Raw genomic sequence first — 22,307 nt, forward strand, 5'->3', positions numbered from 1 at the left:
AAATGAACATAAATGTTTATTTGGCTAAAAGGCATTTCCTAGCGTTCTGATCCCCACAGGACAAATTCCATCCCGCAGAGAAAAATAATTTGCCAGTAAAGCAATAGCAATTTGAAATCGTGTGTGCCTTGTAGTTTTGGCGATTTCCATATCTTTTAACATAGCAGATATAGGAGGACACGAAATAACATAATGTAACGAAGTCAATATACAAACGAGTCCACCCGAAGACGTTTAATTTAGGTGTCCTTCCTTATAATAATTTGATAGCAAAATATATGCAATTCCCGATCACATTGGCCGATTCAAACACGAATTATATAAATTTCCCGCGCTTGTCGCGTTTAGTCAAATTCAGGCGACGCTGTAAACAGTAGAACCAATGTAGCTATTTTGGTATGGAATATGGAACAGTGCAAGTATGGTATGGAATGGAAGATTGTAATCCATGGTATGGAACGACATTTCCATACTTCCATACTTCGGTATTTTATCGTGATGTGTGCAAGCTTCATGAAGCGTTGTTCGCAGTTCACGGAATACGATTGCTTTTGTTATGAGTGAACTATTGAACGCTGTGTAGGCACAAATACACGATTGTGCAACGGTTTTAGGAGCATTTGGAATGACATGATTTTGTGATGCAATAATGACAAAGTATAATGTTGAACCGATATTCTACTGAGTCTAGACTAGGGTTGCCATACGTCCGGAATTTCCCGGACATGTCCGGAATTTCACCGAAAAATCTGCGTCCGGGAGGAATTTCTAAAATATGCCTAAATGTCCGGAATTTTGAAGGATTGAAGCAGGCTCCAAAGTTTTTCGTAAATCAACATGAACAATGTTATTTTCAAGCAGATTTATGCTATTCAAAATTGTTCTTCGCGCCGCGCGCGAGTTAATGCAACGTATAATGATATTAGTATGGGCTTCAGGCACCACCCTCGCCAAAAAATGCAATCAAAATAAATATAAATAACCATCATTTACTGAAATAAGTCTGATTGTAATCGCAATTATAAGCTAACAGTATATTCCTAGAGTTGGTTAAAGCCGATTGGATGCTTCAATCACAGACAGTGGTTCCAGATTTAGGGCTCGTCCGCCTTTATCTGGAGATCGCGATGATGTTGGAGGTAATCAGCTTCCTAGGCAAGCTGAATTGTTTTAGTAATCAGCTTCACAAGTTTTGAGCTTTGCCACGGAACATTTTCAAGTGGGAAACGAGGTCGCGAGCATAAAACGTTGGAAATCACCGGATGTGCAACCTGCTGGTGCATTTTATAATAGCCTAATATATCGAAGAATCAATATTATTGACAGAATTCATACATAAAATTCAACAGCCAACTGCATATAGTAAGTTAGATAGACTACCCTATGGTGGCCCAAGATCAGTGCTTTTGGGGCGGTAGGGGGGGAGGAAAATGTTATTTCGGATCTGATTAAAACACATGAGCAGATAGCCGCACCGACCTCACTGTATAGCAGGGCTGTCAAACACAATCCTGACAGGCCAGACATGACCCGCCAGATGATTTCATCCGGCGCGTGGAGGAATCTATTGCAAACCCTAGCAAGTAGTAATCACCAGAGCTCACATTACAGAGGGCTCAATTCATGACCTATGTTCGACTTCATTCCTGTAAAGTGTATATAGTCGATTGGCAATGCTTTGCTAGTGTGACGTCATATTGACGGTCAATGTGTTACAACTCATTTTAAAATCCGCTAGTGGGCGCTTAAGAGTGTCCGGAATTTGCTCCAGAAAAATATGGCAATCCTAGTCTAGACACGACGTCGCCGAGTATAGTCTATCATATGACGCAATAATTGGTAAGTAGGCTACTCCAACTACCTCACTCGCAAACGATCAACAGTAGACTGGCATATACGTTGTTCATGAAATATTTGCTCGTGGGTTTGAAATGCCATATAACAGTAAAGTCAATATAAGGCAATTTTGGAACATTGATCCATCTTCAACCGTTGGTACTTGTAAGCTATGCTTAAGCAAGAAAAAGAAATCGGTAACGAAACCGGAAAGACGAACACTTGTTTCGGGCAAGACAACTGTATATCCTCATTGGAATAATATGCGAAAGCATATATTCAATTGTCACCAGGCTAAATACTCGGAAGCGTTGAGATCGCTAGAGTCATCTACTGAGTCTGCTGGCACCATGGAGTCATTTTTCAAGAAACAGAAACTGGATGATAATGGAGGGGAAAACATGACGATGATTGGTGTTGTCTTGGAGTTGAATGTTCAGAAATTGAAGGAATACGTTCGTCAAATATGTACCGTCGATGGACTTCCATTCAATACGTTTGAAAAATCCGGCATGTCGCAAATCTTTAATCCTATTGTGCAACAGCTGAGGGAATCAGGTCAGCCTATTTCGCTAACGTCTCATCAAGTCCGCGACATCGTTTTAGAGGGAGCTGTCAAATTAAAGCAAAGAATCAAACAGGAGATTAGTGGTAGAATGTTGTGTTTAAAATTTGATATGGCCACATGATTATGAAGAAGTCTCCTAGGGTTGAACGTACAATATGCAGACTCTACGGGCATACAAATCAGGACCTTAGCTGTGAGGGAGGTACTGACTGCCAGCACAGGCGCGGAATTATCAAAGTTGATAGTGAACATACTGCAGGACGATTTCGACATTACCTTGACCCAAATTTATAGAATAACCACTGACAATGGTTCAAATGCACTGTTAACCGGAAGACTCATTAGTGCTGCATGTGTAGAATCAAGGGTTGAAGTACAGGAAGAAAATAGAGATGATCAAGATGACGAGAAGATTGAGGGACTTCTCCAATCGAGCACCGCGGAGTTTCTGATGTCGACATACGGAGTACATCAGGTTCGCTGTGCTGCACATACGTTGGCTCTCGCAGTCAATGATTGTATCGGCCAGAAGGCACCCGAGTCTACCAACTGTTTTCTACAACGTGCACGATCTGTGGTGCGCACTCTTCGCACAAACAACATACGGAAGGAGTTGAAGCGACAGAATTTGCCTATGGCCATACTAGATGTTGAAACTCGTTGGGGATCAACCTACGACATGCTTGAGCGTCTCATGCAACTCTCCACATTTTGCGAGGATAATGAGATGCTTATCGAACGACTGAAATTACTGGAAGATGAATGGGGAAGTTTGGAGGAATTGGTCGAGTCATTAGCGCCTGCACGCGAACTTACAATAAAACTTCAAAACAGTTCCTTGACACCTGGTCAAACTATCGGCCACTGGCAGTTGACAATGTTATCATTGGGCAAACGTTCTACACCATTAGCAGCGACGTTAGCAGAGCGTATGTCAGCAAGAGGAAGATTCCTATTAACTCCGCCTATACTGGCTGCAACCTATTTAGATCCAGAGTACCGGGTACTTCTGAATGAAGACCAAAGAAAGTTGGCAAAAACTGAGCTTGAAGCTATGTATAGAAAGATTCAGTTACTAAATGGCCAGAATTTCGATTTAGATGGAGGGATCAGCTCCGAAAGTGCTGTGACAGACTTCGGAAGCGACATCGACACGCAGTCACTGTCTCCTATGCAGTTAATGCTGTTATCAAAGGAAAAAGAGATGTCGACTCAGGCTGCTAGCTCTGGGTCGAAACGTATCAGCTCAATTATCGACTCTGTTGATGGGAAATCGTACAAGCATGTCGAATGTCCGTTCAAATATTGGTCCCAACAAGACAGCAAAATATTGTCGCAGCTTGCTTGGACTGCTCTCGCAGTCCCGACTACGCAGGTTTCCGTTGAAAGACTTTTTAGTGACGTTAAATTCATTTTGAATGATTTGCGCAACTCCTTGAGTGACGACAGCTTACAAGCAATCATGCTGCAACGTACTAATAGCTTGATGTGATTGATAATTGCATTTATTCTGAAACATTGCCCGCCACATTTACATTTCAAGATATCTTATTGGTCAATGTCTTTTTGACAGTGAAATCTGTTACCGTACTCCGAAATTAGAATGACCGCATTGTCAATAGTGTATTGGACTGTAGTCACGTTGATCCACCTATCTATACGGTACTGAAGAATGACATTCATCGTCATAATCGATTTCTGTAACAACGTGATCAAATGATCGGTGTTCCCTTGATGCCTGTTCGGTGTTAATATTCTTGCGGTGATGGTGTGATTTCAAGTGCTTCATTTTTGATTTTGGGAACGAATTATACAAATGAATCATCAAAAAAGTCATTTTCAAACGCTCCCGCATTAGGATTATAGATCAGGAAGTGGGGTAGATATAGTTGGAACTTCTAGCCACGCTAACCCCAAACAAATACTAATAATCACGCAGATCGCAGTATTGATCGCCTGCAGCTGGAATATTATGTGGGTGAGCCTATATTATAAACTATTGTGCAAATATTTACTTCAAACTGGCATGTGCCTCTTGCAAATGTATCGGAAATGCGATGATATTCTTGTGGAGGGTCCTAGATAACAATCCGATGACTATTTGATTTTGCTCGTGGAAGCTGTAGATGAGGGCCGGCCAACCCGTGGCCCGCGAGGTAATTTCCGAAATTAGTAATATTATGAAAAATGGATTGCACAGATTGTGAACTTGCAAGGCCAACCAAAAATTTGATTAGTCTGGCCGCAACAGTTGAGATGTAATGACTAAATTATCAGTTCCGACGCATTGGCAGATCCATGAGCCAGTAACATTTTGGTAAATCTTCGTACACTACAATAAAGCAGAATAATTTTGCGATAGATTTATCAAAAGTAAAAATTTTCTACACGCTTCGCGCAACATGTTGTCACTCGCTTTCTTGCTTTTAATATTGTTACCCCTTTCTGAAAATGAAAGAACGCCTAATGTATCAGATTGAGTCTAACTATATTCGCGATTACGAGACAAAGTGTCGTTCAACATATGCGACTTTGCGTTTGCGCTCGCAGAAAGACCGTCGACTATGTAACCCAGGCTAAAAATGATTGGCGCATGTTGGTCGAAGCTTTCGATATCGATATGTCCAGGCGCCGAATAGACCATTCCTTGCAAACTGAGCCCAGTGATATACAGCAGGCCCGCAATATAGTCAAGTGACAATATTCTTGACCTATGAATTTTCGCGCTTGGCGCGGCTAGTGGCCCGCGCAATAGTTCGTCAATCAAATGTGGCCCTTCGGCTGAAAAGCTTGGCCACCCCTGCTGTAGATGTACACGACACGTCGACACCTCACCACCGTGAACTAAACCTCACCAAACAGACTCTGTAAAACTATTACTGGGAATTAGATTCGCATCATGGCTGGTTAGCAATAATTACACCCGAAATATCAATAATGCATGTGCTAGAAAAGGTACCATACTTGTGATATTGAAGTATTTGAAAGTATGGAATATGTATCAAGTATAGTATGGAATATGTATCAAGTATGGTATGAAACAATGTTGGTATGGTATGGAAAATTGCAAGTATGGTATGGAGGGAGTAAGGCAAGTATGGAGTATGGAAAATCCTTGTTCCATACCATACCATGCCCTGCTGATAAGTTGCAGGGAAAAGCGTACAGGCTCAGCGGGGCTGGGGGGGTTCTGGGAGCCCAGGACCAACGTTTTTTGGGCGGGGCTGAAAAAGCGCTGTTACGTTCCTGGTTGGGAATGACCGCTCGAAATAAATCTGAAGTGGGGAATGAAGACAACCACTGGTTTAAAGACTCGGGAGTAGGAGTCGGGTATGGAGTCAGTATATTGAAAATATCTTGAGTCGGAGTCAGTGGTAAAATTTACCGACCCCACACCCCTGCATATAAACCTCATAATGATGATGATTAATCATACTAATTCCTCAAGAGTAATTTATTCACACTTACCACCAAATCAACCACAACATAGCCTATGCAACACACTATTTGATGACCTGAGCACATACGAGGATGTTGAAGCGGCCATTCAGACTATAGAGTCACCACTATGTTCTAGTCTACAATGTAACAGTATCAGATCATTATCTTTCGGCTGTCTTTCTTTATGCGCTCTTCAATTGTCATTACATTCGCTTCTTTTAAACGTCCTTGCGTGGTTGATTGTCGTAGGTCGAAGCTATCATGGCAAATGTAGTTGCATTGCGTGTATTACATGTTATGTCATATCTGAGCACGAGTGCTAGTTTCTACTCATTTTTCGGTGAGATCGAGTGTTTTAACCGGAATATCTTGCCTGTCTACACCGCGCACTCGTTATTACCTTCATTGTGACGGTCATTTTTGTACCAACCTGATGGATTGAGACCAACAATTATACGTCTACCGTAGATGAATTAGAAAAAAACTGGAACTGATTTTATAATATGTGCGGTATGATTTGTTTTCACTATTGGAATTTTCAGAATGCGACCCGTCACTTTGCACAGTAAACTCAACTTGCATCGAGCCACCTCGGTGTACTTGCAATTTTGGGCTGGTCGATGACAATGCAATGGATGAACCTCCTTCATGCAGAGGTAAGTCTACTGTTTTTTCATTGTATTCACACAGGCAGATGCAAATATATAAGAATTTATAAAACCCTATCTAAACGTTTCACTGGTAACTAATTATGAATCTATGAGTTACTTACTTGAATATAGATAGCATATTGGTACATCGTCCAGCTTCTTACTTGGGTGTTGGGGGGGGGGATTCATTCCTTGTACAGCTCATAATGGTACAGCGTCCAGAATCCTGCTTGGTAGTTGGAGGCTTCATTCCTTGTACAGGTCAAATTAGATACTTCATCGCATGGTCATAACTTCTTAAGCGTTGGGTCGCGAAGCTTTATCAGCATGGTCGCAAGGACGTTTTTAATCAGGGGCGTCAAACTCAAATTGCGTTGCGGGCCAGATTCAAGGCTATGAATCGCCCGTGGGGCCGGATCAGTCAATTGATTCCAAAATGTGCCCTTGATTTTCACATGGATAGTTTATTATCAGTAGGGCAATTTTTTTTTGACATGTCGAAAAAAGTCAAAATTAGGTCAAAATTGTAGCGTTAGGTCAAAATTTGTCAAAATTGTTTACAAAGTCAAACATTTTTTGACCTCTGCATTTCGTTTGTATCGAAGATTTTGCACTGTCGGTGAACTTATCATTTTACAAATTACAGCTTGTAGCCTACTTTTTAGGTCTACCGTTGTAAACGGACCATCGTCTGCTCATTGTGAATCATAAATGGTCAAATGAAACAAATAGTGACATGGTTTTATGGTCAACGTACCGCAATATCCTAGCTGAAGCGAGACTGCTTGGACATTGCATGGTTCTTATATCAAGAAGCGCAAGCTGAAAAATTGTGATATAGACAACATTGTCAGAATGAAGCAACACGGTTTGTCACCAGCAGTGTGCACACAACTTGAGTGTTGTCAGCGAACAAATGCTGCTGTTGAACGTTCTTTCTCCGTTCTTGGCAAGCTACGTAGTAAGGACAGACACTTTCTACCCGAGAATGTAGGAAAGGATCTTTCGTTGTACTATAACAAATTTTAATTATTTCCACCAGAATACGTAATGTAACTACTGGAATTCTTCATAGGGCCAGATTTCGTTAAATACTAGTTTTTCATGTAAAAATCTGTCAGTTTTTGAGCCAAAAACGTTTTTTTCAGGCCAAGCTACTTTGTAAGGACAGACAGTTCCAACCAGCAATGAAGATAAGTAGTACAATTTTAACATTATATGTGAAAACACCTAATTTGCATACGTGAGGTCAAAATTTGGTCAAATTTCAGTTTTTTTAGGTCAAAAAAGGTCAAAATTTAGATTTTTTAGGTCAAAATCTTCCGTTTTTTAGGTCAAAAAAAATTGCCCTAATTATCAGCATATATTCTAGCAAGTCGCAACACCTTTATTTGCGAAGAATGGAATTGACAAAAAATATGATGATTGTCAGGTTGAATACTGTTACGAACCGATAAAGCAGTGGCGCTAACGACGATTGAAGTTGCTCCCTATGCTGTAGTCGTAATATGGCCCAGCGTTTACGCTATAAGGAATACAATATATTCAACTGTAAACGCGGAAGTTGGAATTTTGGTTATTAATATTCAATCGCAAATTGGGTTTCTCTCAAGTCCGGGGACCGATCAGGTGGGAAGTGACGCAGCAGTGCAATCTTAGATATTTGAATGATATATTTGTGTAACAAATATATTTGTTATGTAAACTGCATATAACGGTTCCGTATATTGGCGTTTCCCCTACTGCGAATAACTACGTTTGGATTCATTTTCTCATCATACTATTACATCAGTGTGAACTTTTCGCCTGCTCGATTTAGATAGAGTGAAGCCACAACCCCATTGTCTGGCAATTATAATGTAGCCTATAACCAATGTGACCATGCTCTACATTTGCTGTCTTGAGAGAATATTCAATGAAAGTCTTTGCTGCAAAAAATCTCAACATTTGTTCCAAATGTGCTGTATGATATAAGAATTTTTCAATTCACTTAAAATTGCTTCGCGGGCCGCATGATTGATACCCATGTTTAAAATGTTACACTTTCGTTTCAACTTTCCAAATATTCCAAACACTCGATATTCTTGAGATTAGAAGTGTATATATACATTCTTATACTCCCAATTTAATTGTTATGAGCCCACAGGCGCCACAAGTCATGTTGCCACGCTCACAATAGTTCGTGACTTATATTTTAGTCACAATCATATTGAGTGAAGCGTGAAATCCGACAAGCTACTCATATCCTTTTTGTGTTCGACGTATCAGACGAATTCTATTCGGATAGGCGTTTTCTCGTAGACCTAGATTTCGCAGACAGTAATATGGTGGTGCTGACACGATAACGGCGAGGTTCCTGTGCAGCCTACTCGTGCTTGCAAGTTGATGGCGCAGGCGAAACTAAAATACATTTCCTCCAATTGTGACTTGTTTGTAGCCGTGTAGTTTGAAAGTAAATTATTTCGGGTATAACAGCAGTGTGCCAGTTTATATTACATTTTGCACTCACAAAGTCAGTACAAACATTCTTTGAAGCATCTTTATTGCGGTTTTCGAATATATTGCTGGATTGTTGGTTTTCATAGTGGGCTGTTTTGGAAGCTATACTGTCACAAGTTGGCTGATGGCTTTGCCTTATTCGGGCTTTAGTGATCGTATTATTTGCCCCTCCGACGTTAGAACATATTCGTTACAGCGCTAAACTATAAATCATAAGTAAGGGTCAGTAGGTCAATAGTTTTCCCCCGAAATCCAAACGTAACCCACCTTTCCGCTAATTACGGAATGAATTTAAGCAAACTCCGAAAAGTATACATTACAGATATCGGTTACTTTATGCGATGCGCGATTTTGAGACATTTTTTAGAAGCGCGATGCAGCGACACGTGCATTGGAGATGGAGAAATCTGCGATGTGAATGACACTTGTATTTGCGATGAAAAGTATGATTCAAGAGATGGAATCTGCACTCTCGGTTTGTGTGATATAGACTATATAAAATGTACACGTCTATCGTGAGATATGATGCTCTGCAATTCAGTGTGTCCAGAATCCTGTGCCCTGTATGCACTCTGCTCCGATCCCGAAGTCGGATGCGAATGTTTACCGGGATTCATGGGCAATGGCAACTCATGTGTTGGTAAGTGATAGACATTTTGCTTATATCTTCTCACCAAAGGAGTGAGTCTCATTCATTGTTTGGACTGCTTTGAACGTAGACCAAACAATATACATGTAAAACATACCATAGCAAGATACACTGCTTCTTCATTAAAATGCCCGTATTTAACAAATTATACCACCAAAAGTTGATATTATTTGTGATATACTACTAACCTGCGGAGTCATTACCATATAGCCAATGCCATACTTGATAATATGACACATTGTAACTCGCCAGAGACAATCTTTCGTCACAACTATTCCAGTCGCCCAAACAATATCATAAAGATAAGCATCCCTCTATGAAATGAGCAAGATATGCTCACACGGTACATGCTCTTCGGTGAAAATGGGCTGAATAGTATAAAAAAATACTCAGAAACTAAACATGTACTGATGTTTTGTCACTGCATTTTGATTAGCCAACGCAACTTTCTCGCGAATCTCAACGAAGTAATGGTAATAGTATAATTACTGTAACTTTAAAGGTCAACTATATCGACGAAAAAAAATCGACTGTGGCTAATTCTATAGAGTTTTTTCTGCTGATTCCAACAAGATTTATCTTACCTTCCAAAACTAATTAGTTTCTGCAGGGTTGTAACAACGTCATGAAGCTCCGAGTCACAAGTCAATCTCACTTTTACAGTTTTGACTCGAGTCAAGTCGAGTCATTTTCAATTCACCACCGAGTCAATTCCGAGTCCAAGTCAGCGAGCAGAGGGTCGGGTCCGAGTCATGGTATTATGACTCCAGTCCGAGTTCAAGTCATCGTATTGACTTCTCAGTTTCCAGTTAAAGTCTTGTTAAACCCCCTTTATAACTCTGTTTGCTGATCTCGAATGGTTCGCATTTATAAAATACTAATTTTCCTCACTTTTAACAGTTTCTGGTCGCATTTTAAAGTACCAGTACCAATAGACGAAATCCCAATAGGGTGGTTACTTTAGTGTTCTTCGAAATTACAATGAAATATCGATCTTGGCCGTCTCAGTCTCGAGTCGTATGACTTGCTTCGAGTCATGCGCATTGACTCGAGTCTAAGTCGAGTTAATACACAGATTGACTCGAGTCAAGTCGAGTCATTTCCATATTTTGAGAAAATGACTCGAGTCAAGTCGAGTCATAAGAAAATCGTGACTCGAGTCTGACTCGAGTCATTACAACCCTGAGTTTCCGAGATATGAAGCCGTAAAGATGGCAAAATCCCACCACCAGCAAAACGCTGGTAAAATCAGTGAGCCGTATCGATGACGTCAGCAGCATGATGATTCCTGGCGCCGTGACTGTACTGGTATAATCACTATAATGTCAACATCTGAAGGTGTGGATGTGGACTGAACTTATAGCGACATACGATCACACCAGAATCCATCTCCACTGCATAAACTAGATTCATAGTTTTTACACCGCCGATCAATTCGCATGCATTCTGACAGCTGCATTTGTCTATCATTATTGTACAAAATAAAATGATCCGATTGACAAGATTTTACTTAATAAAAATGCAGATAGAATATCAATGAGCATCTCGTTTTAGTAAAAAATTTGCGAAAAATCCTAGCAAATAATGAAGATTCTGATGTTCCGAGGATTGGACAGTATCTTCATTGGTTATATGCGCCAGAATGATGTCCTCTTCCGTAACTGTAAATCGGACTGAAATAACAATTTATTTTCAGCAAATTCAATCCCCATGTACAATCAAGAACTTTTCATTGTAACGCAAGTTAGATATCTAAGCAGCAAAATATGGGGCTACACGCAAGGTCATTTCGATATTGGTACGTTAAGTTGAAAAAACTCAAAATATCAAATACTTATCCCGTATCTTTATCTGCTGTACCGCCTTCTCTGCTCCCTGATGGCTTGCTCCCGTGGCAATCTTACTCGTGCAGCAGCAAGTGGAGGGGTCTTACCTCCTGATCAGTGATTGAATGTCGGACACGCCTCCAAACATCCTTTTGCACATTTGTACAGTATCATTTGTGGTATGGAAAAGTGGTATGATAATGTGCTTTCGAGTAATCAAAGACTGCAGCGGCTTACTGTGTGTAGCATCCGTCAGCATTTTTTTTATCTGACACCCTTCCTTGTATTTCACATACTTCACCGCAAAAAGCGGATCTCCTGACCTGCTTCTTTTGTGATCCCTGCAGCTATTCTCATTCAAGTGCAGAACAGCTAGTCGCATCCTAAAGAGGTGGTGGTTCCATTGGACAGATATTCGAATGAAACAGAACTGCATAGCCTACTTGCCTTGCACGCTGACTACTGTATCTGTAGGCCTAATGATATAGCTTGGGAGCAAAGTGAATCGGAAGGGCGTTGAAGGCTTCATTTCCCGAAGTGTTGCTTGAGCCAGACAACTGTTTGATGTCATTCAAAATACCTCTAGAATAAATCACGTCATGCGGCTTGGTATTGAAATGATTCTGAAACATTTGATTTCATCATTCACATACTAGCAGCATTCTGCTTTGGTTGAGCATCATTCTGCTCGCTCGTATTCGAATAATAAGTGGTGCCGTCATTGAATTATTTTTGCATACCTTCAATGAACCATTGCCGTGGAATAGTCAACTCCCCACGGGGTTCCCAAACGGTGGGGAATTCCCCACTTGTGGGGAATTCAAGGGTTTCTGGTGGGGAATAGACGCATTCGTTCAAAATTATGTACAGGACAGTCTACATATTCTCGGAGAAACATGCGCAATTACCGTTACAAGTTACCTGCTCTGGAATGTATGTATCGACAATTATATTGCGTGTTGTTCACAAAACCTCATTTTCAACTCCGGATGATCAATGATGGCGTCACAATCGCATCCAGCACGACGAGTTAGACGTGAAATAACGCTTTCGCGAAATTTTGAGCGTTACTGGTATCGGTTCATTATACGTTTTATGTTGCAGTTATAGGCGATTGTCTTGACAGTTATATTGTGGGTTGTTCACAAAACCTCATTTTTAACTCAGGATAACCATTGACCAATGATGGCGTCACAATCGCATCCAGCACGACTAGTTTGACGTGAAATAACGCTTTCGCGAAATTTTGAGAGTTACTGGTATCGGTTCACAATACGTTTTATGTTGCAGTTATAGGCGATTGTCTTACGTACTGGTGTGGTTGTGTGTCTTGCGTAATCAAATCAGTAAATAGCTGCTGTGTGATGAAAGTGTTGGGTAGTGGGGAACTGGACCGTAACTGCCGCACCCAAACCCCCAATTGGGGGAGTGGGCGGGCGAGCTCGAAGGGACCCAAAATTATTTCGTGAATTAACATAAATTATAGAGTATTTCTTTGTAAATCTATGCCACTTTTTCGATTTTTTTTCGCACTGAGTGCGCGATTTAATATTGCCGAATATCTTGATTATTGGGTACCCTTCTCCCACGAAAATGTGTAGAATTTATAGAAATCCAGATTTCAGCATCGGCCATTACTGCGCCACGACGCACCAAGACATATGATGTTATAGGCCATGTAACATGAGACCCCGAGAAGTGTGCCAGAACGATCAGCAGCGAGAAGACCTTGGCCGAGAAGGAATTCCCTTCGTTGTGACCGAAAACTTCGATATATATATATTATACACTGTAAATTTTTTCATGTCATTGAAATCAGAAAAGACAACACTTTTTTCGTCAAAAAAGATCCCACGTAAAATGTCCTAGATGATGTCGATTGTGCTTTATATTTAGGGGTTTCCGACCTAGGTGCTACCTCACTGCGGCATGATGTAGAATACTAAATAATCTGGCGTACATGTCGAGTCGACCTCCGTTCTGTCCTCGAAACAACACTAAAACTACCTGGTGTGCTCGACATCGAAAACTGTTCGAATCCCACATCGGACATTTTATTATAAACGGAAAAATGAACGTGCTTGCAAAGAAATTAACAAAATGCACTCAAAGAAATTGAAGGCAAGAAATAGGACTTGCAGCATAGATCCGAGCCGAATTTTGTAATTTTTCAATTGAAGAATTACAAAAAAACTAGTTACAGAATTTGGATCATGCAATATACTTGAAAGTACTGAAACGTACTCCAAAGTACTATACTCAATAAACAAATGTGGTGAGAAACTCAACCTCACAGGATTTGTACCTTGTAACGTACTTGTACTTGTGAAGTACTGCTCAAAAAACGAATGTATTAGTGAGAAACCCATGCTTGGAAAAAGTCCTATTCTGGAGCAGATTGTTGATATTTGAGAAAGAAATCGGCCAATTTGGTAGACACATATTGAGCACTTTTGTCGCCTATTACGACATGTTGGACGAAAGCCAGAAGCTGAAAATCTTTCGGATACGATAGGTCCCAAGTATAACAGCATGCCATGATATTAATCAGCGTATCAAAGACCGTATCATATTCTTGACACGAAATTCTGTGGCCATCAGCCAGAATCCAGCCCTGAATCTTTCCATTCTCGTGCTTTGCGACAATCAAATGCGGAGGTTGTGATCTTTTGCAGTGGATTTGAGTATCTTGAGCCTGAAATATAAGTATTTTTTAAAAATTCAAACAATGCATACGACTGTCAATAACAGGGGTAACATCTCTACACCAGTAATTCACCAAGTTATTTAGACACGCCACACAATAAGTGTAAAATTTCACGCCCCCTTATCGTCATGTCACAAAAGTTGATTGCATGGAACGTTATGACTTTTAATGAGAAAATTCTCAAGTATAAAATTCAGAGTATACACAGAACAATAACTATGAATTGTACGTAAATGGCAAGAAGCGAGAAAACTTTTTGTTGTTGACCACTGCTTTCCCCCCCCCCCCCACTTCATATGCTTTCATGATATTCTTTTTCGCCTGCACCATCGAGATGCTTAGACGACGGATTTGCGATACAACCGCGAGGTCATCTAGTCTGCGCCCCCGTTTGTTTTCTCCTCCATGCTATTCGTGATTGCTGAGCGCCTAGCAGGATAGCTGCGGATACCAATTTTCAAGTCTTTGGTATGACCCGGCCGGGGATCGAACCCACGACCTACCGATCGAGAAGCCGGAAGCATTACCATTACAGTATCTTGCTCACCACTGACGCAAAGTCAGCTGCATGTATCAGTGATTGACATCATTATATAAACTTAGTTATTATCAAGTACCTGTTCCACTGACAATGCAGATACTGTGGACTTCTTTTTAGAGTTCAGTCTGGCGTCGGTCTTCTTCCACTTTACTCTGCCATCGGCGAGTTGCGATTGTACTTTCAGCAGATTTTTCAGTTGATCATTCACACTGAACTGAAAAACAAAAAATCGAGAAGTTATTATAAATCAGTTCTAAATCATAATAGCTTTGCAAGTCCCAATTTACCCTAAATATCTTGATGTATGCTCATTTTTGTGTAATTAGTTCTCATCTCATCAATTGTAGTTGGTGCGATCAACTTCCAGAAATCTTCCCTGAACTGTAAAAATACGAGTTTTTCGAGTATTATATTAAGAACGGGCACTATATTCTTTGTGGCCGTATAAAAGGCACATAATTCCTACCCCACATCATTCATGTTGTGACATCAGAATGATTGATACAGGAATACTAGTCTCGACCCTAATAATCAATTCAGAGTCAATACACTGACCCACACTCGATATCGCAGAGGCCTAATGATAAATCATACATGCGCTCACTCACCAGTCTGATATCACCCAAGGTAGGGAACGTTTGCAGAATTTCATTGAGAGGGATCCCTTTCTTCGTTAGCTGAGCACGCCGGTGTCCATACAATTGTTTGAAAAGAGTCACGATTTTCTGCCAGTTGCAGTCCTCGTTGTCAAATTCCTTTTGCAGCTGACGAGTCGCTTCTCCAACAGTCAACTTGAATTCACCTGAATGTGTAAATATTAGTAGTGACACAATACTCAAGATGACTTGGTGCTACCGCAAACAGGGTCTGGTCTAATTTGCTACCCACAACGCTCTGATGCCCATGAACAATGCCGGTCTACTTCTATATCCACAGTACAAACTACGTTGTAATTACGCCGGCGCACATCACCGGACTACTTCTATATACTCGCAGTACAAACTACGTTGTAATTTAAACCGGCGCACATCACCGGACTACTTCTATATACTCGCAGTAGAAACTACACTGTAATTTAAACCGGCGCACATCATGGGACTACTTCTATATACTCGCAGTACAAACTACGTTGTAATTAAACCGGAGCACATCACCGGACTAGTTCTATATACTCGCAGTACGAACTACGTTGTAATTTAAACCAGAGCACATCACCGGACTACTTCTATATACTCGCAGTACAAACTACGCTGTAATATAAACTGGCGCACATCACCGGACTACCTCTATATACTCGCAGTACAAACTACGTTGTAATTTAAACCGGCGCACATCACCGGACTACTTCTATATACTCGCTGTAGAAACTACACTGTAATTTAAACCGGCGCACATCATGGGACTACTTCTATATACTCGCAGTACAAACTACGTTGTAATTAAACCGGAGCACATCACCGGACTACTTCTATATACTCGCAGTACAAACTACGTTGTAATTTAAACCGGAGCACATCACCGGACTACTTCTATATACTCGCAGTACAAACTACGTTGTAATTTAAACCGGAGCACATCACCGGACTACTTCTATATACTCGCAGTACAAACTACGCTGTAATTTAAACCGGCGCACATCACCGGACTACTTCTATATACTCGCAGTACAAACTACGTTGTAATTTAAACCGGCGCACATCACCGGACTACTTCTATATACTCGCAGTACAAACTACGTTGTAATTTAAACCGGAGCACATCACCGGACTACTTCTATATACTCGCAGTACAAACTACGTTGTAATTTAAACCGGCGCACATCACCGGACTACTTCTATATACTCGCAGTACAAACTACGTTGTAATTTAAACCGGCGCACATCACCGGACTACTTCTATATACTCGCAGTACAAACTACGCTGTAATTTAAACTGGCGCACATCACCGGACTACTTCTATATACTCGCAGTACAAACTACGTTCTAATTTAAACCGGCGCACATCACCGGACTACTTCTATATACTCGCAGTAGAAACTACGCTGTAATTTAAACTGGCGCACATCATGAGACTACTTCTATATGCTCGCAGTACAAACTACGTTGTAATTTAAACCGGCGCACATCATGAGACTACTTCTATATGCTCGCAGTACAAACTACGTTGTAATTTAAACCGGCGCACATCATGAGACTACTTCTATATGCTCGCAGTACAAACTACGTTGTAATTTAAACCGGAGCACATCACCGGACTACTTCTATATGCTCGCAGTACAAACTACGTTGTAATTTAAACCGGAGCACATCACCGGACTACTTCTATATACTCGCAGTACAAACTACGTTGTAATTTAAACCGGAGCACATCACCGGACTGCTTCTATATACTCGCAGTTCAAAGTACGTTGTAATTTAAACCGGCGCACATCACCGGACTACTTCTATATACTCGCAGTACAAACTACGCTGTAATTTAAACCGGCGCACATCACCGGACTACTTCTATATACTCGCAGTACAAACTACGTTGTAATTTAAACCGACGCACATCACCGGACTACTTCTATATACTCGCAGTACAAACTACGCTGTAATTTAAACCGGCGCACATCACTGCATGGTGGCTGTTAATTGATGAAAATATGAGTTGGTGTCCTACTAGAATAATGTGGATATTTACCATATCATCCACAAGGAGATCTGTCGAGTTGTCATCTTCTTGAGGAAGTATGGACTGCTGAGGCATACAGGTTAGCTAAATTAATTGCAAAATTTTATCAAATACTTACTGGCATAGCTGCTTCTGAAGAAGCTAAATCACAACGGACTGACGGCTCTACGGGCACGGTGGTATCTAAATCGTCATTGACTGACGGCTCTACCGGCATGGTGGTATCTAAATCCTCATCAACTGACGCTTCTCCCGGCAAGCTGGTATCCGATTCAGCAATCGAGGCTGATTCATCGGACATATTGTTTTGACCTCGATTTGTTGACAACTTTTTCCATAACTGTAACATCAAGACTTAGTTGCATGAACACATTTCAGTTGATTAGCTTCTTACTTCTTGCAGATTCAACAGATGGCGCGTCACACCAATGGTGAATATTTGCCAGAAGTCTTTATCACAAAGCCCGGAAAAATTATACGAATTGACGTCATTCTCTAAAAAAAAATGGAACAGTTTTGAACGTAACATCAATATGACAGATAATCCCCATCGTTACAAGCAGTACACATGTGCAACATACCTCGTCGTTACAAACTGCTGGTCATCAATAATATGACTGATTTGAGGCCACCGAAATTCATGACCAGAAATGCAGTGCAACCCACAGATATTGCTATGTGTATGTGTAATAACAAATGAATTCATTGTGAAATTGAAAGCACAAACATCCAGTTTATGGTATAGTTGCAAAATAATTGATCATTTATATACAACAGTTTATCAATACAAATAAATTCTGGTAAGCAATCAGAAGGGCGCAACAGGACTTTCAACGACCTGTGATGATTGATCACACTCCATATAACCTCTAATGAGCTATTTCCACTAGTAGTTTCATCGAGCATATCACACAAATCTAATTCTGTTGATTCTTATGACGTCTCTGGCAATGATTTTCTAACTGATGATGATCATGAAACACTATTCCACAGAGCTTGCATGTATAAATCAGACTCGGATGGTCCTTGTGACGTTTCAGGAAAATTTTGTAATCTGATCTTAACTCCCGCATACGGGCACAGCCAACATTTTCCATTTACGACACTCTATAATCACTTCCAGACAAAATGCAAAGAAAAACATTCTAGATCACAATTCGTAACACCATAGTGTCCTATATGGTGTCGACACAAGCAAATCGCACGGTTCAATGAAATTGTATCACGTCACAGTTTCCATTTGGCTACAGGCAATTTGACGGTGATTTTTGACCGGCTTGCCGAGCATTAAATTTGATGAATCGGGTATCAACCGAAAGCTGACTCTGCACTGATTACGAAAATATAAATTTTATTCCGCTCGCGGCCCTGGAACCCCCACAATCAGCCCCCAATTATTCATTGTCGAGTAGATTGGCAGTGTGACGCAACAATGCTGTCTGGCGAAACGAGAGACTAGCTCAAGAGCAAGGATGCGGCCGAGCGGCGAGAGTGGGATCAGCTGACGTCGCGGCAATAGCGATGTGCAAACGCGCCACAGAGAAACGCTGCGCTGTTGATACTTTTTCTATGCGTTTCGGTACAAGCGAGCACACACCAGCCTTTCCTTGACTTGTAAGGGTAGAACTGGGTTCACAGAATGTATTAGGGCCCTACCAGTTTTCGCGCAATATCCTTCAGCTGATAAAGCTATGTAGGCTACGTCTAAGTAGTCTACATTGGATGTGTCAGATTATTATGATATCGATTGCCTTAGCCCGCTTGTTGCGTAGGGCTCCAGAGACACGTCGCGCTGTTGATGGCGGGTGTCGATACTTTCTATAGTCGCTTTTATGGTTAAGTGTGAGCAAGGAGCATTGAGCATGAGCATACATTACAAGCTTTTATTTGATCCGTATGGGTAGGACTTGGTCCGCGAATGCAGCAGGTAAAATGTTGATTGTTGAATAAAGTTTAACAGCAGGAGTGTCGAATTAAACTGGCATCGCTGTCCGGATTCAATCCGTTACTAGAAAGCTTGCGGGCCATACCTGCCAAATGATTCCAAAATGTTACCACCAAATTCATACCTTTGTTTTTCACTGGAATATATCTGATATCACTATAAACGTTGACGTTGGAATTTGGTTTAGCATTTTTCAATCACCAAATAGTTTTTTTAAATGCCGGGGACCTTTTGCGTCAAAAGTAATACAGTGGTATCACAGATATTTGAATTATATTCATTCTGTAGCCTGTATATATATTACTAATGTAACTTACGTAAAACGGATTTGCAGTATTTTTTCGCATCTGTGAATAACTGAATGTCCATTGTCCATTCGGCCCAACAGAGTTTGCACTTTTTCGCCTTCTCGGAATTTGGCAAGGTCACCGACGTGGTGCTTATGGGGACTAGAGTGAAAACTCAACACTGTAGTTGTATTACTGCAATATGATATATTTACATTATGTAAATTTGCTGTCTTGAGTGAATCTTATTACTTGACAGTATATTTTTCTTACTAGAAATATCTCTAACAGCTGAAGGATTGCGCGAAAATTGGTAGGGACCAAATACATTCTGTGGACCCAGTTCTACCATTACAAGTCAAGGAAAGGCTGGCGTGTGCTCTCTTTCAGCGAAGCGCATAGAAAAAGTATCAACAGCGCCACGCATCTCTGGAGCCCTACGCAACAAGCGGACTAAGGCAATCGATATCATAATAATCTGACATATCCAATGTAGACTACTTAGACGTAGCCTACATATCTCTATCAGCTGACGGATATTGCGCGAAAATTGGTCGGGCCCTAATACATTCCGTGGACCCAGTTCTACTCTTACAAGTCAAGGAAAGGCTGGTGTGTGCTCACTTGTACCGAAACGCATAGAAAAAGTATCAACAGCGCAGCGTTTCTCTGTGGCGAGGTTGCACATTGCTATTGCCGCGACGTCAGCTGATCCCACTCTCGCCGCTCGGCCGCATCCTTGCTCTTGAGCTAGTCTCTCGTTTCGCCAGACATCATTGTTGCGTCACACTGCCAATCTACTCGACAATGAATAATTCGGGGCAGATTGTGGGGGTTCCAGGGTCATGAGTGGAATAAAATTTATATTTTCGCAAGCAGTACAGCGTCAGCTTTCGATTGATACCCGATTCATCAAATTTAATGCTCGGCAAGTCGGTCAAAAATCACCGTCAAATTGCCTGTAGCCAAATGGAAACTGTGAAGTGATACAATTTCATTGAACCGTGCGATTTGCTTGTGTCGACACCATATAGGACACTATGGTAACACCATTTAACCCACTACAAGATGCATCGATCACAACTGCTCACTAAATTGTGTAGATTACCAACGCTAGTAGGGCTGGGCAAAATCGAGTGCCATAGTTCTTCGATTCTGGATCAAGGCTCATGCTTCAAGTTGACTATTCAAGTACCACTCATTATGAGACCATACCAGAATGTAAATTGACAAGATTCCAAGCTTTTTACCATGTTTGGTACGCTGCAATACGGCCAATCAATGCTAACACAGTAGAAAAAACTATCGCAACTTCAATTCCAGTTAAATTGATGCCGGTACTCAGGGCGAAGAGCGTCTCATACTTGAAAATATTGTCTTTTACCACTACACTTAAATCAGTAAAATTGATACATATTCAAAATTCGTGTACTTTAATCATTGTGCCCAGCCCTAATCGCTAGTTACACAATGTTACAAGTTTAAAGCGGAGAGCTATATATAGCTATAGCTGCGTTATAACCGGGCATATTGCTGAAGCTATGCGTGAGCTATATACAGATTAGGATCGTACTTTATATCAGATATCTATATAACAGGGTACATTAACGCTAAAGCTATTTATCTACCTTCCAATTTCTTGATATGGCGCGATGCAACGCCGTTACTCGCCAAGAAAGTTTTGAAACCTGCAGCACACCAAGTTCCTGTCATCCTCCCAGCACGTTGAATCGTAAAAGAGCGAGACGGGGAACACAGAACTGACGCAAAGCGGGAAAAAAGAGAAATTTTCGCTATCGCGCCTAGCTTCGTTGGCGGCCATGCGCTGAAAGCTCTCCTTTGCGCTGCTCCTAGCGTATAATTTCGCGGTGGTGGGATCTCAAATTTATAGTGTAGGCCTACAATATACAATATACATATATGTTTAATTGTCCTCAGGCGGCTAAATGGCTGGCGCCGAATATTCCTGTCCTGGCGATCCGAACCCACAGGAAAAATGCCATCCCGCAGAGAAAAATTATTTGCCAGCAAAGCAATACCAATTTGAAATCGTGTGTGCTTTTTCGTTTTGGCAATTTTCATATCTTTTGATATATCAGATATAGGAGGTTACGAAATAGCATATTGTAACGAAGTCAATATACCAACGGGTCCGCACGAAGATGCTTAATTTTTATTTAGGGGTCCAGGGTTGTAACCAAGTCACAAGGCTCCGACTCACAAGTCAATTTCACTTTTATTGTTTTGACTCGAGTCAAGTCGAGTCATTTTCAATTCACCACCGAGTCAAGTCCGAGTCCAAGTCATCGAGCAGAGGGTCAAGTCCGGGTCATGGTATCATGAATCGAGTCCGAGTCCAAGTCATTATGTTTACTGCTCAGTTTCCAGTTAAAGTTTTGTTAAACTCACTTTATATAACTATGTTTGGTGATATCGAATGTTTCGCATTTGTAATATACTAATTTTCCTCACTTTTAGCAGTTTCTGGTCGTATTTTCAAGTACCATTACGAAATCCTAGTAGGATGGTTACTTCACAATTCTTCGAAATTACAATGAAATGTCGGTCTTGGCCGTCTGAGTCTCGAGTCAATGACTTGGTCCGAGTAATGCGCAATGACTGGAGTCCAAGTCGAGTCAATACACAGATTGACTCGAGTCGAGTCGAGTCATTTCCGTATTTTG

At 41.0% G+C, this 22,307-nt stretch overlaps 2 protein-coding genes and 1 long non-coding RNA gene across 3 annotated transcripts in view; 1 reads left to right on the forward strand and 2 right to left on the reverse strand.

Annotated features, from left to right (window-relative positions):
• The window catches only part of LOC145437930 (uncharacterized), a 367,629-nt gene that overhangs the window by 20,957 nt on the left and 324,365 nt on the right, over positions 1-22,307 (forward strand). The gene's annotated exons all lie outside the window — the stretch shown is intronic.
• LOC145437977 (uncharacterized) lies at positions 13,261-17,466 on the reverse strand. The gene is made up of 4 exons (XM_080315345.1): positions 17,401-17,466; positions 15,326-15,568; positions 14,794-14,931; positions 13,261-14,164 (listed from the first exon to the last, which is right to left on the reverse strand). Exons 1-4 carry the CDS (start codon positions 17,464-17,466, stop codon positions 13,853-13,855), a joined length of 759 nt encoding a protein of 252 aa, XP_080171471.1. The 3' UTR covers positions 13,261-13,852.
• Positions 17,340-21,509, reverse strand: LOC145436884 (uncharacterized). Its single transcript, XM_080314081.1, has 3 exons — positions 21,252-21,509; positions 17,786-17,886; positions 17,340-17,731 (listed from the first exon to the last, which is right to left on the reverse strand). The coding sequence occupies exons 1-3, from the start codon at positions 21,334-21,336 to the stop codon at positions 17,498-17,500; spliced, it is 420 nt and encodes a 139-aa protein (XP_080170207.1). The 5' UTR covers positions 21,337-21,509; the 3' UTR covers positions 17,340-17,497.

The sequence above is a fragment of the Botryllus schlosseri genome, chromosome 4 (genome assembly GCF_051294905.1).
Source record: "Botryllus schlosseri isolate E-star chromosome 4, Bs_hap1, whole genome shotgun sequence".
In the NCBI taxonomy this organism is placed as follows: Eukaryota; Metazoa; Chordata; class Ascidiacea; order Stolidobranchia; family Styelidae; genus Botryllus; species Botryllus schlosseri.

Coding starts and splice junctions, on each gene's coding strand:
- LOC145437977 (XM_080315345.1), bottom strand. CDS start 17,466: ATGCCTCAGCAGTCCATACTTCCTCAAGAAGATGACAACTCGACAGAT. Junction 15,569..17,400: donor ATCTCCTTGTGGATGATATG/GTAAATATCCAC, acceptor TGTTTGCGGTAG/CACCAAGTCATCTTGAGTAT. Junction 14,932..15,325: donor CCTTGGGTGATATCAGACTG/GTGAGTGAGCGC, acceptor TTTGTTTTTCAG/TTCAGTGTGAATGATCAACT.
- LOC145436884 (XM_080314081.1), bottom strand. CDS start 21,336: ATGACAGGAACTTGGTGTGCTGCAGGTTTCAAAACTTTCTTGGCGAGT. Junction 17,887..21,251: donor CCATATCAAGAAATTGGAAG/GTAGATAAATAG, acceptor ATTTTTTTTTAG/AGAATGACGTCAATTCGTAT. Junction 17,732..17,785: donor ATCTGTTGAATCTGCAAGAA/GTAAGAAGCTAA, acceptor TTGATGTTACAG/TTATGGAAAAAGTTGTCAAC.